Consider the following 15,714-nt stretch of genomic DNA (forward strand, 5'->3'; position numbering starts at 1 on the left):
CATAAACTGCAGCAATTCAGCAAAAGAAAAAAAAAATCTGAAGCAGTATGAAAAAAGCTGTCTCTTTTAATGCACATTTATCCGTGTCTTACTTTGTATTGAAAGTTCATATGCTTTTATCTTTTAAATTAATACATTTTTTTTCTGCTTGTTTAGGCTGAAAACTTAGAAAGGAGGAAAACTACCCCTACTCTTCTTTTCCAGGCATTTGAGAGCAGATTCTGAGGGAGGACTGTTTAACATTAAACTCTGTTAACAGACTTTACTTGAAGCCCTATGAACATCAGGTTAAGTATAGAACCAAGAATTTGGCTGAAGAGATTTTAATATTAAACACCTCCAAGTTTAAAAAACCCAACCTCACACTTACCACCCCCCCCCCCCCAATATCTAAAAGGTATTTTTAACCATGTTGTTTGTAAAAGGTCAGGTTTTCTAGCATACTATGTGGGGTCAATTGTTACTCCCTGAATTTTTAGCAATGCCTCAAGTGTAGTATTAGAGGGTTATATGTATGTTCCTATTATGAACCACTTTCTTGAATTTATGGAAATCGAAATCTTTACAGTCACAGACTTAATAAATTTTTTTAGCACAAGATACAGGATATTGGAAAAAATACACTTGCTTAGCAATTCTATAACTACCAGAACAGACGTGCAGCTTTAAGGGAAAATTGGGGCTTTTAATTTTAAAAATGTCATCTTCTCTCTGTTGCCAATAATGCTAATTATTTGAAACATAAAAATCTCCATGTTGAAACAAAATCCACTAATTTCTTCAGTCTTTTACAACCATCTTGACTGGAGGGGACAGAGAGGAGAAAACCCTAATGTAAATGATAAAACATCCTCTAGTGCATTAGTGCTATTTGGACCAATTACTTATACTAAGTTTTGTCAGGTATGTTCAGTTAGATCAAAAATATTTTGCAAGGTTACATTTTATTTTCCCTAAGAACTTTTCATTGAATCTCAAGCAGTTTTTATGTCAGCTTCTGCTGAGTTCTGCTGAGAGAAATACATGCACGGAGATAATGGAAAACTTGTGGGTTTACATTTTTAGTGTGAAGGCTCTCCAATCCTGTCTGTTTATTCCAATACAAGATGAGTATAAATTAAAAGTTCCTCTTAAATGATGTCTTAATAGAAACATTGTCCTCTGAACACCCTTCTGCATGCAAATGCCTGGGACAGTGGGAAAGTAAGTGGGGATTATAGAAGAAAAGTGTTGTTGGATATTATTGTAAAAGAAAGCATGAATTTTTGAATGAACAATGGAAATGCTAACAATGAACAATGGCAGTGCTGGAAGAAAATGAAGTGAAAGCTCCCTGGTCAATGAACTGGGACAATACAGACTCTCAACACTAGACAGCAGACAACCCAATCAGTAAAGACAGCTATTTGTGACATGCTGTGTTACCAGCCCTTTAACTTCCTTCTGCAGGTGAGCTTTGCTGTCCACACTCTTAAGGAGAGGAGGAAATGGAGTTTTATCAATGGCTTACACTGAGAGTTGTACAATATTTTTTTTTTTATGGTCTTGAAAGGGAATCTTCCTAGCAAAGGGACTGAAAAACTTGTGTCTTATTAGGAGACCCATCCCTGCAGCTCCAACTCCCCCAGTCAGTCCTGGATGAAATACAAAACAGGAAAAACATTCCTGCATTGCCTTTTGGGATGGGTTAGGTGATTATCCCTTGCTTTCCCCTTTGTATGATTGTTTCACATCTTCTGTGGCACACAAGCAAGTAATTGTACAAAGCAGTGGTAAGGCAAGACACTTCATAATACTAACATCTGGTACTTGTAAACTACAGAATTTTATTCATTTAAAAAGGAGAACAGACATTTAGCATCATTTTTTGATTTTATCTGCAGTTGACCTTCAGCAAGTTGGATCTCAGAATTAGTATTTTGAACATTTACTCCGCCAGATTTCCAACTGATTTGCAGCACATTAGTGCACCCTCATCCATCAAAGACCCAAACTCATCTATCTTTTAATTCCTCCTAGTAACATCTGTTTGACGCTGAGTCTCACTATGACTCCAGACAAGAGTCATGCTGACATAAGCTATCCCTTCCATGAAAATTTTATGAGCAGTGCTTACATTTCACCTGTTAAGGAAGATACACAAATACTTCCTTTTATAATTAATGTAGAAGATGAAGCGCTTTGGTGCTCTCAAAGGAACCGTGGAATTAATGCTGGTCAAAGCCTGGCTGTATATAGCTAATCACTGACAATGGACCCAGAGGGAATATGTGAAAGAAACACTCCTCCCCTCCCTCCCAAAAGAAGAAAATCCACCCCAATGAACAAGAATATCAAACAAACCTGTAAGCTTATGGCAGCTAGAAAAAAAGAAGGAAAAAAAGATAAAAACTCTGACTGGGGATAAGAAATGGGTCAGATTGAAGAGTTGAGACCTAAAAACCCCTTTAATAGCTGTAATGACCTGACTGTAATCCAGAACAACCTCTTACACAGGAAGTAAGTGTGTTTCTGCCTGAGGAAAGGAAAAAGAAAGCAGTCACATGAAGTGCTCAGGCATCTAAATGCTTCCTTCTCTACTTCATTTTCCCTCTAATTTATGCCATCTCTTTGTTCCTGGTTAAGATTCGTACTTTTGTAAAAAATAAAGTCTTTGCAGAGGATGGAAAAGACTCTCTTTTTAGCATTAGCACCTTCTCTTGAAATTAGGTAGCAGCATTAATATTCAAATCACTGCTTGTGAAACAGCTACAATACTGGTCTGTCAACGAATGCCACAAGAATTTACAAGCTCGGCAGTCTGCCAACTGTCTGATACACTAGACAGAGTGTCAGAAAACCCACACAGAAATTATATAGTCTTAAAGTTAAGAGAAAGCTATGCATAATTGTGTGAAGGAGCTACATGAGACTGAGGGAGGCATTTTTAGTCCAAATCAATAGAGAGATTTGTAGTAATTCAAGCACCATAATTAAACCCTTTAAGGATGAAGCACTGATTGTGCCAAATTTCAGACAGATGCTCTTCCTAGTTAGCTGTTTGATGGGCAGGAGAAAAAGAGAAACTGTTGCATTTAAATGTTCACCACTTACCCTCTTTTCTGCAAGAAACACTTGGTGCTTCGAAACTGAGCTATGAGTTTCTGCTAGACTTAATCCCTCCTGACTGTCTGACAAAAAATGCTCCCTTCTTGTTTGGAAACAACTCAGGTCAAGGCCATGGAGTTCTGAGACAATATTTATACTGGGAGCATGGGGGATGAATGCTGGTCACTCTCAATAGAGTAAACAATCACAGAAATGCACCAGACTGGAAGTGGAAGAGCCTGTTGACCCACAGGGCAGGTTGCAAGAGCATCTTCAGTCTCTTATATAAAGACTATAAATATTAAGCTACCTTACTAGCAGCCAAACAGCCTCCCAATATTTACATGCCATGTTAGTTAAAAAAAAAATCCAAACCAACCACTTTGAGTAATCAGTAACCCTGAAGAAAGAATCTGGCATGATGCTCTGATTGCAGTACAGGTTTGCTATGCTTGAAAAAAAGAGGAGTGCTATTTTATTCCAGAAAATGCCTTCATATCTGTTTCTAATTTTGCCAACACTAGGAGATCAAATTTAGATGTCTAAGGCTGCATCATGAACAAAAGTGGTGAAGCTCCTCTGTGCCTCCTGCCGGGACTTGCATGCCCTTGCAGGAAGCCTCGGGAAGTGACCCTGCTCTCCTGCCATCCCCTAAAAGGGAGAATGAACACTATGTCACATGTCACCACTGACTTTAATGCTCATGCTCTTGGACTCACTGATGTGTACAGAACTCTGTGGCCAGGACAAGAGTGTTTTATTCATATATTTGTGACCTAAGACCACTTTGAGGGCTGCATTGTTGCCCATCAGCAAATAAAACCTTTGATTCTTCCTTCCCACTGTGCCATTTGTAACAAGCCCTTGACAAGGACAAAAGCTATCTCCTGTCTTCCTAGCCACATCCACACCAGACATCTGACCCAGCTCCTCCTCAGGTGCTGCTGCTCTGCTCTCTGCGATGTGGTACCAGTGGTCCAGGGATGAGATGCGACTCAACCCACAGCATCTGAATCTGGAAGGTGACCTTCAGCACTGCCACCAGTAACATGAGAGACACTTTCTCTTGGTGCAGAAATTGACTGCTCTCTTTCACATGACAAAGAAATTAGCTGGCCAAATAGGTGAGCTTGGATGTATGGCCAGTACTCAGTGCTGTTGCTCCTCTCTCTTGCCATCATTTGTTAAAGGAAGAGGGATGAATTCACAACAAAAAGAGGGTGAATCCTGCAAGCAGCTGTTTTAATATTGATGACAGTGGTACATGATTTTGCCAGACATGCTTGATATAGGTATCAAAGTAAGCTGTTGATTCATAAAAGGCAAGATATTTCAACTATTACAAAAAAATAAAGAGCACTTTGGGTTTAAACACACAGTCAGAAAAAAGTCATGCCACTTGAAGAATGTTGCAGATGTAGCATTTAATCCTGCTCCATTTAATTTGTAATATGTTGAGGTTAATATAGGTTTAACTAAATCCCATGTTAAATACCCTAGATGCCATTCTGTTCATACTCAGAGTAAATGCACCTTGCACCTACAGAGTGCTATGACAACTTAGAGCTGTTAAAGCATAGTTTGCCAACTATTGTGTCTACCTTGCCTTTCTGGATCTCCTGCTTTTACTAAATTCAAGATTGGGTGGTTTGGCAAGATGGAGCACATTTTACCTAAAACGGAGAGGTATATACATGTAATAGGTTTCTTTTACGCTTTTATTATATAAATAAGAAAAATTTGGAGGTGAAATTTCATCAGTAATTGGCAGAACCTTAGGTAAAAGCACCCACATACTGAACAATGTCACTACAATAATATGCAACTTCTAATTTTAACTACAAGGCATTTTAGGTGTGTAAATTTTTTTTACTACAAAAATAATAATGTTTGGGCTTTCTTTTTTTTTTTTGCTTCTCTACAATGAGCATTTGAACTGAGAGATATTAAAAACCCCTTGTAATTAGCTTTTTTTTAACCTATGCAGCAGTAATAGATATTAAAAAGGACACCAATACAGTTAAAAGCTATAGAAATTAAAACTTTTGCTTTGAATTGTATGCCAGACATGTAATTCAGTGGTTTGGACAATATCTAAAGGTAAATATGTTCATTGATCAGGCTCTTTTTAGCCTCTTTTCTACACTCCTATTGATGTAACCAAGGCAAATTGGATTGTCTGACATGAACTGAGATAATACTGATGGGAGGAAAAGACAGGAAGTGAACTGTATTGATGATCTGCTTGGATGCTATTATTGACCTTTTTCTTTTAAATCACCAGAAAGTCATGTTCCAGAAAAAAAAGACTTGTGGAATTCCTGTGCTTCATCATCACCAAGAAAGGATCACCATAGCAACAGGAAAAGACTGCATTGTGAGAGTACTCACAAGCTGAACAAGATCATGGTTTAAGATAATGTCCCAGGAGGATGGCAAAATGCCAACCAGGGGTGGGGAGGGAGGGAAGTGGGACTTCAACAACAACAAAGGAATTTATAAAGATCTAATATTATAAATGTGAAATATATGTCTATTCAAGGCTAACAGAAAGTGCAAGACTGACAAGCTGTACAGCTCATTTGTCAGGGAAGAAAATCAACAAGGCTGCTTATTGATAAATCCCTGAACTAGTTTTTAAAGGTCAACTGCCAAGTGACTGAAGCACGTAATTATGATTTTCCCATTAGCCTCTCTGTTAGGGTATCTAAAATGTTTTGCAGCTAGCAGGAGATGCTCATGCAGTAACTACACAGAAGAGTTTAAAGAAAACATTTCATGTAGGTCACCCATCAGGCAGAACCTGCTTAACGTCTAGTAATTATCTGCAAAATCTGATCCAGCACTGTAGTTGAGAGGTAAAAGGATCATTACATTTGTCATCTGGTGTATCTGCTCTATTTAGACACTTATCTTTGATTCCCTCCTACAACATTTTTCAATCCTCAAAGTTCAATTCCACAATATTTGAGAAACAAAGCTAAGAATCTAAGCTTAACTCAAAATATGAGTCAGGATGAGTTCAGTGTATGTCACTGAATGAAATTTAAACCATTTGATACTTCCCACAAATTTTTCCCAACTTTTTTATTTTCACTATGAAACATCCATCCTCAGCTCACATGTTTTGTTAAGAACTATTTAAAATTAAATAGTTAACATAACACTAAAAATTACAGATAAAAACATGTTTGAGATGAGAAACGCTGCACATAGTAATTGCTGCTTTCAAAGCCATGTTATTTTCAACCATTTCTTTGTGGCAAAATGTGAGTGGCCTTTGCTTTAACATCACTACAAGTGCTTTTGTGAATTTCAAAGCTGCTTTTTCCTTTGACCCTTCAGCCAGTTTAGTAAAGGAGTAAATTCACACTGAGACAACTGAGACTATTCCAGTTCTGGAGTCAATAAGTTATACCTCTGATTCCTACATTTTCTCTCTCAACATGATTTGTGTTAGAAAGTCTTAAGTAGGTTTTGGGAAACATAAAAAAATCCTCATTGGAAACTGCCAATTTATTAATGCAAAGTGGCACTAAACTCAAGCATTTTAATTTAGATGAAGATCATTTTGATGACTGACAGGCTATGACTTTGATGACTCAAGGTTACACAGTCTACAGAATATATTTTTCCTGTGACTGAACTATCTGTGTCAGATCACCACTGATACTTTCACAAAGACTCAGTTGTTCTTACTGATATTGGTAAATGAGTTGCTGAGATACCTCCCCTTTGTACCATGGAAATGCCACCCACAGTAGAAGCCAGACATTGCTCACCAACTTCTGAACCAGCGCTTTGCTGTGAAATTTATTTCTACCATCATAACTCACCTGACATTGTTGCTTTCTTTGGTGTACAGCAGCCCCTCCCTAGAAGTCTTTGAAGCAATATCATCTTCTCTCTCTACTGCTGTGGATCACTGGAGAGGACAAGACGAGGGGTTCCTAGCCCCCAGTCTTCCAAAAACTAATCATTACTGAAAATGAAGGTGTGTCTCTTGACCTTTGTCTGCCCATTACTTGAAACAGTTAAGTCTGGCTATGGCAATGAAATCTATTTTTTACTGACAGAAGTAAACAGACAGATTGAGCCAACCTACTAGCATGATGCATGTTCCCTGACATCCTTCACACTGTCTCTGTGTCCAAGTACTACAATTTATCCAGAAGAAAAAATGTAAATTGTAATCTGTCAGATCAACAAAGTTTACAAGATGATACTGAGCCAACACAAGGTCAAGCATAATAGCACGTGCCAAGGACAAACAGGACCTCTTCCTTTGAACTGCAGGACCTATTAGGAACTATGCAAATATCCTGAGTAAATCCCACGATAGTCTTTTGCTAGCTTGCACTGAAAAGAAGTGGAAAGAAAAGTAATCAACAAAAATTAACAACCAAAGCCCATTAGATGCACATGATTCCCAGCAGCAGCACATCCTCCAGGAGTTTATGGCACACTTTTTAAAGACATGAGCTGTTGCATCCCGGAGTTTGGGTTTAGATTAAGGTTTTTAATTTATGTTAAAATAAGTTCTGTAATCCCGCGTTTCCCCCGTGTTGTTCCCCCCCACGGTTTCTGACCCCATGCTGCCGGACCTTACCCCTGTGCCGCTCCTGTAACCACCCTGCCGTCCGGCCCCGGGAAACCCCGTGCTGGCCACCCCGAGCCACACAATCCCGCTCAGCCCGCGGCTCGGTGCCCGCCCCTGCGGGGTTCTCTGGTTGGTCGCTGTTGCTGGCGTCACCGCCACGGCAGCCGCCCCTATTGGGCGGCAGGCCGTGGATCCTCTCGCCCCGCCCCTCCATAAAACCCTATCCTGCCGGCAGCCAGGCGCCATTTTCTCCCATGTGAGTGCCGGGAGCGGTCGCGTCTTTCCATCGAACCGCGCCATGTGTGACCAATAAACCGTTCCTGCCAAGCACGGAGTAAATGGACAAATTCCTTACCTCTTTGCCGGACCCCTAGCGCACGGTAACAGAGGCTGGCCAGCCCACACACCCGAGACACGGAGCCGTGTCCGGGAACCCGCGGCAGCAAACCCCGGCAGCACGTGGAAGCTACGCCACAGCCGGGCTCCCAAGAGCCGCGTGCAGCTGGGGAGAGCAAAAACCCACGCCGCAATGAGCCAGTGAGGAATCCTTCAGAAGATGTGTTTGTGTAGAAAGAGGAATACAGACCGTAACCTTCAGGTAGAAGCAGGTCTAACAATTTCAGAGAAGAAAGGGAATACTAATTTATGATGAAAAAAATTGAGCAAGAAAAGTGCATGTTATAAGTGGGGAAGAGACATACTGAAATCTTACAACAGCATGGCATGGCTGCAAGGAGGGAATGACAGGTTTTAAAGAATGATACTGCTTGTATTAATGTGTGGGATCCTCAGCTCTACAAGGAGCTCTGTCTTTCCTTAGAAACAACTGCCCTACTTCTCTGCGGAAGAAGATTTGAAATGAAATGCTGCAAGGAGTTCCTTGGCACTGCAAGGAAAAAAACCCTAAACAACAACAACACACCAAACCAACAAAACTACCAAACACCCACAAAAAAACAAAACTCAAAGGTACGACTTTGACATGTACTTCTGAGAAAGACATATATACCTGCCTCCTCTCATTTAAAAACTGGAGGAGTTTTACTCAAAGACCAATCATTATCAAAATAAAGTTTTTCCTCTAGCATTTTAATTTTATACCACTTCAAACAACAAATTTGCTGGGACAGGTTCTAATTTACACTCTACAATTGAAATCAGAATGAGGACAAAATGCAAGGGAGGCTTCAATATACACCTGGCCCTATAAATGTAAAGGTAACCTAATACCTAAGAAGCAAAAGAGAGAAAGAATCCTCCAAATTAGCTACAATGTATATTTTCAGGGCCTGTCAGTCACAAAGCGGGATGAGATTGCCGAGATACGCAAATGGTTTGGGCTTCCAGCATTTTCAGCACAAGATGAGTGCCACCATGACTAATGGGATTTTCTATTAAACACGGCCTACGGAAAGTAGACATTTCAGAAAACAAAATCAGCACTTTACATAAATGCATTTATGCCTAAAATTAGATTTACTTTTTTTTTTTTTTTTTTCATATGAAGCTGACTGCAATATTCTCACTTATTAGGAGTACAACATAAGAAATGCTATGGTACTTTATTTATATGTACTTGAAGCTTTTTGCTGACTACAGAGAAAGTGCTATCATATCAATTAGGTCAAAACTCAACATTTAAATAGCTTAAGAATTACAGAAAAGAAAAATAAAGCATAATATTTTTATAAGGCAAAAAAAGAAAAAAAACAGCAAAAAAAAATCTCCCCTGTAACTGCATTTAAAAGTGGTGGCAAGTCTGTCATTCCAGTTTTGCATTTCCTACTGTGATTACAGCCCTACAGTCACCTATCAATCACTTAGCTCTCATTTTTGCTTCCCTTTACAGAGGAAGGCAGATGGATTTCTTCTCTGAACTGCTCCACTGAGTTAATGTGACATGAACACCACCTTACCTGAGTCTAAGTGCCAGGGGTCAGTGGCGGCCGACATTGGTGGGATGGTGAGTGGAGATGCTCCGCAGTTGGATTCCACCAGTTCCCCTTGGACGTGGACGTGGGAGGAAGCGTTGGTAGGTCTCAGGGCTGCTTTGAGTGGAGCAATCTGGTTGAACTGGACTCTCGATAGGCAGCCAGTGAATCCTGGGGTGTTGTATTTATATATATCTTGGTCAATCTTCCCAATTTCTATGGAAAATTGAAGAGGAAAAAAAATTAATCAAAACAATTCATTGCTTTGGAAAGCACAATTGGTCTGAACACATTGATTCCCAGAGCTCAGTTCCCAAGTCCCTCTCTGAAGGAGACTGAGATTGTGTCAGACCCTGACAGGTTTCTTTACATTTCATTACAGATTAAAGCTGGAAACCTTCAGGCCTTAACATGACTCGGTTTCACTGCTATGCTATCATTAAAATGAAAGGCTGGCATGAAGGAGTCAGTGAAGGAGTCATCAAAGAACAAAAGGCCAGGAAAAAATTCTGAGAAGAGTACTGGAAGAGGAGGCAGAAGGACAGTCTTGACCAGGGTCTCTCCTCCCAGCTGAAGCCACTGCTGTGAGAGATGCCTCTCTCTTCCTTAGCCCTGGCCTATTGCCCTCTTGGTTCTCCTGGGGAAACTGGGACCACTTGTGGTCACTCCTGTCCCTTTCCTGTCTCCTCATGAGGAGACCAAGTGTCCCTTCACCAGGAGACCAAAGGTGAAGGGACCTCCTGGGTCCCTTCTCCTAGGAGCCAAGCATTCCTTTGCCAGGGAGCCAAGCTTCCTTTCACCAGCAGGCCATGTGTCCCTGTGGCCTGAGGTGGAAAACCATCCATCTCCAGTCTCCTTCCTTTATTCCCCTGCAGTGCTGAGAGGGGTGTCGGACCTCATCCAGCCCTGCTGAAGGCTGAGGGAGCTGAGACCCTGCTGCCAGTCACTTTACTGCTGTGGGCTGACAGATAAACTGGCAGCTGGTATCCATGACCTGAACAGAGGGCTCTGCCACCACTCTCTAAAGCAACTGTTGTCTCTCAAAGTTGGTCCCCAGGCAGCTTTCTCCCTTCTTAAACACCAGCTAAGATGACCCCAAAATCATGGAAAATGCCTTTACTACCCAGGAAATTGGCATCTGCTCCCAGCTGTTTGAATTCTGCCAGGACCTGTTGGAACAGCCTGAGTCACAACCAAATCAAAACTGTCCACCTCTGTCAGCTGTCTGCATTGAAGGGGTATTAACATTTCAAAGCCTCACTGCAGTGTCTGATATAATATTTATACGACATCGGGGAATTTGGCTTCCTTTCTTCTGTGGTAGTGCAGAGTGAATGAAAAGGACACATGGAAGCATCATGTTTGTGCTGTACGAGGGACTATTGCTCCAGAGGCACCTGGAGCACTTCCAGCCACCTTTCCCTGGGTTGTTAGGTTAATTCCTGGCCCTTGAAGTCAGTGGAAAAAGTCATACTGAGCTCAGCAAAGAAGCAGAGGGACAGAGAGGACAGAAAAGAGGGAGCAGCACTGCATTATTCAAAGGCAACCTTTTCAGATAGGAACAATGATAGGCATTTGAAAATTTGATTTTTTGTAGAAAAAAAATGCCTGTAAATTGCAAGATTGTGTCATAAAAAATGAAGGAATACAGAGGTAGGAAAGAAAAGCTTCCGAGAGGTGTGAAGAGGAAGTGGGAAATGGCTTTATCTTAAGAGTTTGGGGTTAAACTGGGAACCAAACTACATCTGGGTTTGAATTTTGCTACAAAAAAAGAGAAAAAAATCAACTAAAATTATTAGAAAATGCATTACTATTCTTTTTGAAATGTCTGTATTCAGTTCTAACCAAATCAGGAACAATTATATGAGGTCTGAGCTGTTTAGTGTCCTTAAAAACTAGCATGATATATATGTCAATGCTATATTCCTAAGAGTTCTGAGGGCTTGGCATCAGGGATACATACATGGAGTTCCAAGGCTACAAACCATTTTATTTTTGGGGTTTACACTCTAAGTATGTAGTGGGAGAAAACTGGTGGAATAGGGTCAATTCTAGAGCATGACTAAAAAAAATTCTTGGTATTCACATGGAACAAAGCTACCTTTCCTGTCTTTGCAATCATGTGGGAATGATAAACATGAAACGTTTAAGTCCCCCTCATACCTAGCACAAGGGCATACAACAAAGATGGATAATCTGAAAAGTACTTGCATTAAATCATTATACAATACACTAGACAGGAATGGATTTTCTAGTCCCTGCATTTTCCCTTCTTTTTCTCACTTGAGAATGTCTTTTCTTTGCTAGTGCTTATCCAGGTACACATTTCACGACCTGGTAGCAAGCAGTGACTGTCGTCTCTGACGAAGTGGACACATCCTTAGGACTCAGATAAGGACTAGCTTAAATGCTTACAATAATTGTATTAGTCACATCCAGGTCTCCTTCAAAAAAAGTAGTTTGACCAAACCATTAGCAACACCTCCTTCAATAATTTGATTGCAAGTAAAAAACCTCACCCCATGCACATACATTTTCCATAGTTAGTAAAAAAGCTGTACAAAAGCCAGTTCATGCATTTGAATGCTACCTGCAGATCACATCACTCAGACACAGTTCCTTTCTGACCACAATATTCATTCTCTCTTACTTCAATAAAATATTCATGACATATTCAGTGAAGAGCTGCATTTTTGAATAATCCTTGTAATCCAAGAAACAATTATAAGACTCTTCAAACTCTGTAACCACTGTTGCTAAGAGTTTTGTTATTTCACTCATATTTTATCTATTCTGTGGAACTTCATGCAGAAGCTAATAGCCTCCCACACACAATCCTGACTGACAAGAACAAAGATCCATGAATATGATTCTGTTAATTTAACAACTTCAGCACCACGCTTCTCTAACTCTATAAATAAGTGATGGATACTAGATACTGAAAGAATTAAACAAACAACAACAAAAACCCCCAACCTAACAAGACACCTTGCTAAAGATCCGCATTTTTTTTGTTTAAAACATTCTACAAGTGATGGCTGTGAAAATCAACCCGTGCAAATTTTCTGCCAGCTTACATCTCATCAGCGTTAGAACAGTATAGATCAGCTTCCATGACTGTGAACATGTTCCTGCCCCTGCATGTCCCTTGGGACTCAGCACACTGATACCCTCTGATGTTAGGCCATTACACTTTGATTCCCTGTGCATTTGAGCCTAATAAACCCATTCCTGGGGAGTGCAATGATTGAAAAATGAAATATGTCTTTGTTCTCATGACTAAAATTCAATTTTTTTCCCTGTAACAAAGAGGGGGGGAAATGAAAAGGTGATTACAATGACATTATTTAAAAAAGGAAATGTACAGTGCAACTACTTTTTGCATTATTCCAATTTTCAGCACATAAGCTGGTGCAAAGTCATATAAATATTACAGCATACAGTTTTATCGTTACCCAGTAGCAACATTTATATTATTGCTTTCAAATTGGATGCAACAATCTCCTGCTGGCAATTTTCCCTCAGGTATTTCTGTAATGAAAGACTGCAAAAAAGTCACTTATAGACCCTTTTTTTACTTCAACTGGTTTTAACCATTTTCTACCTTGACCACACAACCTACTGATGTGAGATGAAGGCCACAATTACACAAGACCAGCCAGGTGAACCCATTCCAGAACAGATGCATTGTGGTGTACAAATCCTTAACACTAAGCATTCACACAGTAACTGTGCAACTGCCCACCCACATGACTTAAACATTTTAAAAATTAATAAAATGTGCACATGGTATGCCAAGAATTTCACAGATGTAATGCCATGTCTTGAGTGTTATCATTCACTGAAGATATCTTTAACATTAATTACTTGCTATTTCTTTAACAGTAAAAAGATACAGGAATTTATTTAATCCTTAGTTTCTCATTTTCATTTCAGGACTTATTTCTCATGGTTATGGCAGACATGTGCCACATAGTGATGAACATAATACTATTTCTTTCTTGGAAATTATGTGCCACTACTTAAGAAGCACTTTATTCACTAGGTGAAAAAATGCAAAGAACATCTATTTTCAAGCATATTTCACAGAATTACAGAATATTCTGAGTTGGAAGAGACCCACAAGGATCACCGAATCCCACTCTTAAGTAAATGGCCCATATGGAGATCAACCCAACAACCTTGGCATTATGTGCACCCAGTTCTAACCAACTAAACTTATCTCATCTGTGACACAAGGCACCATTGATGAGTACCCAACATGCTGAAATTTATTATTTTATGAAACTAGAAGAAAACAAGCAAAAATAAATTATATTGGTGAAAAAAATGTGCCTGGACCAGTGCATAAGTGAGAAATGTATAAGTAGCACACAGAAATAACAGTCAGTGTAATTAGTTTATCTGTTTTTTAAGCCTTTTTGCCCTTACTGCGTTACCTGTAGGTGCAGCATTGTGGCTCCTCCCTAGGCACTATTACAAGAGAAACCAATAAACACTTTGATTCAGATTATTACCCAAGCTGATCTAGTCAGCATGCATCTGATGAGCTACTTGCAGAAGTAGATACATCACCAAATACACTTTTTATCTACTTTCTCTCCCTTTTCTGCTTTCCAGACTTACCCATTAAAAGATTTATAGAGCAGCTCAAAGGGCCATAGAGCTTCTAATAGCACAAGAAGTTACTGCACTGCTGGAGAGGTCTGGCTCTGCTTAGTTCTACCATCTATTTTTTATATATTCTTGTAGCAACACTTAGAAAGACAAGAAAAAACCTACAGCATGTTGTATCAGAAAACAAAGATGATGTGTTTGGTCCCACAGCTCTGAGCAGGTTTTGCATAGATGAAGAACAGCTTTCTATTTATATAAAGTTCCCTGTGTGAGGATCCTATAATGTTTCACAGATACACAAAGCTCTGCAGCACAAAGCTGTGCAATCCAGCAGTGCCAAACCAGTATTGTTGTGCCACATGTGATGAGATGGCCTTGGACTCTGTTACACATATATCTTGGAAAGTGACAGAGGGGAGAGAACCAGCCACAAGGGAAGTAAACCTACAAAACATGTTTTTATTAAATGTATATGCTGTGTATCTTTGCTCAATATCTTCTTGCTGTGTAGCTGATCTGTGCATTTTTTTTCTTGATGGGCTCTCAAATGCATATCAATACAGAAAGTTATAATAAATTCTGAACCTTGAACAGTGTTCCTGACATATAGAGATCAAGACATCTATTTATAGTAAATTATGTTCCATTAGGAAGGAAATGTAAAAGAACTTGAAGTACAGTTTGTGAGTATGTACTACAATGTATGAAATAAATATCCTCTTATGAATTTCCTTGGAGTTTTCCAATGGAGCTCTTCAAAATAGAAACAAGGCATAACCAAGGGTACCTATTCTAGTTCAGCAAGGCTGTCAGTAAATGTAACAGCCATCTAGCTCTTCTTTCTTTGTTAGGTGTGGGAAAGCTCTGCCCAAAGTAGCACATGAGGGGGGTAGGAAGAAATAAAGCTCTGTATACTGGTATGATTTTGATCTTGACAGAAGATACCTTTTAAACAAAGTCTCAGAAGAACAACCAAAGCCCTTTTCAATTCAATTTGCTAAAAAGACTACTTCTTACACAATTTCCACAAGACATCACTTAAGTTTTGAAAATGGTGAAAAATCCAGCTGTTTGGATTCAGGACAATGACTCGTTTATATGTGCCCATTTATGCTCAGAAATACAAGAGCTTAATGATTCTGGAAAGCAAGGATGCACATCAGCAGTGGGAGAAGTTCAGCTTTGCCATATGGTGGTATTTCTGGCTGAACTACCAGGCTGCTCTGCTATTTCACTTAAGAACAAGCATCCACTCATGGGTAGACAGAAGGTAATCCATTATCAATCTCCACAGCCCTTCCACTACAGGTACTAAATTGAACTTCAACTGTATAATATTTTAATAGCACAGGTGAATTCACCAATTCAATTTAATGAACCACTAATTGCTTTTGGGTCAACCTTAGCAATAGATTTTCTCCTAGAAATAAAGTATCATGTGCCCCCTTGTCCCCTGTACTCAGAAAGATACCTTGTTAT

The 15,714-nt window shown here is 39.7% G+C and overlaps 1 protein-coding gene across 1 annotated transcript in view; it reads right to left on the minus strand.

Moving 5' to 3' along the window:
• The window catches only part of CNTNAP2 (contactin associated protein 2), a 1,037,491-nt gene that overhangs the window by 11,699 nt on the left and 1,010,078 nt on the right, over nt 1-15,714 (minus strand). Inside the window, exon 22 of the mRNA XM_053940221.1 lies at nt 9,604-9,834. Coding sequence (XP_053796196.1) covers nt 9,604-9,834 — 231 coding nt within the window. The remainder of the gene's footprint in view (nt 1-9,603; nt 9,835-15,714) is intronic.

Source organism: Vidua chalybeata, chromosome 1 (assembly GCF_026979565.1).
Source record: "Vidua chalybeata isolate OUT-0048 chromosome 1, bVidCha1 merged haplotype, whole genome shotgun sequence".
NCBI lineage: Eukaryota > Metazoa > Chordata > Aves > Passeriformes > Viduidae > Vidua > Vidua chalybeata.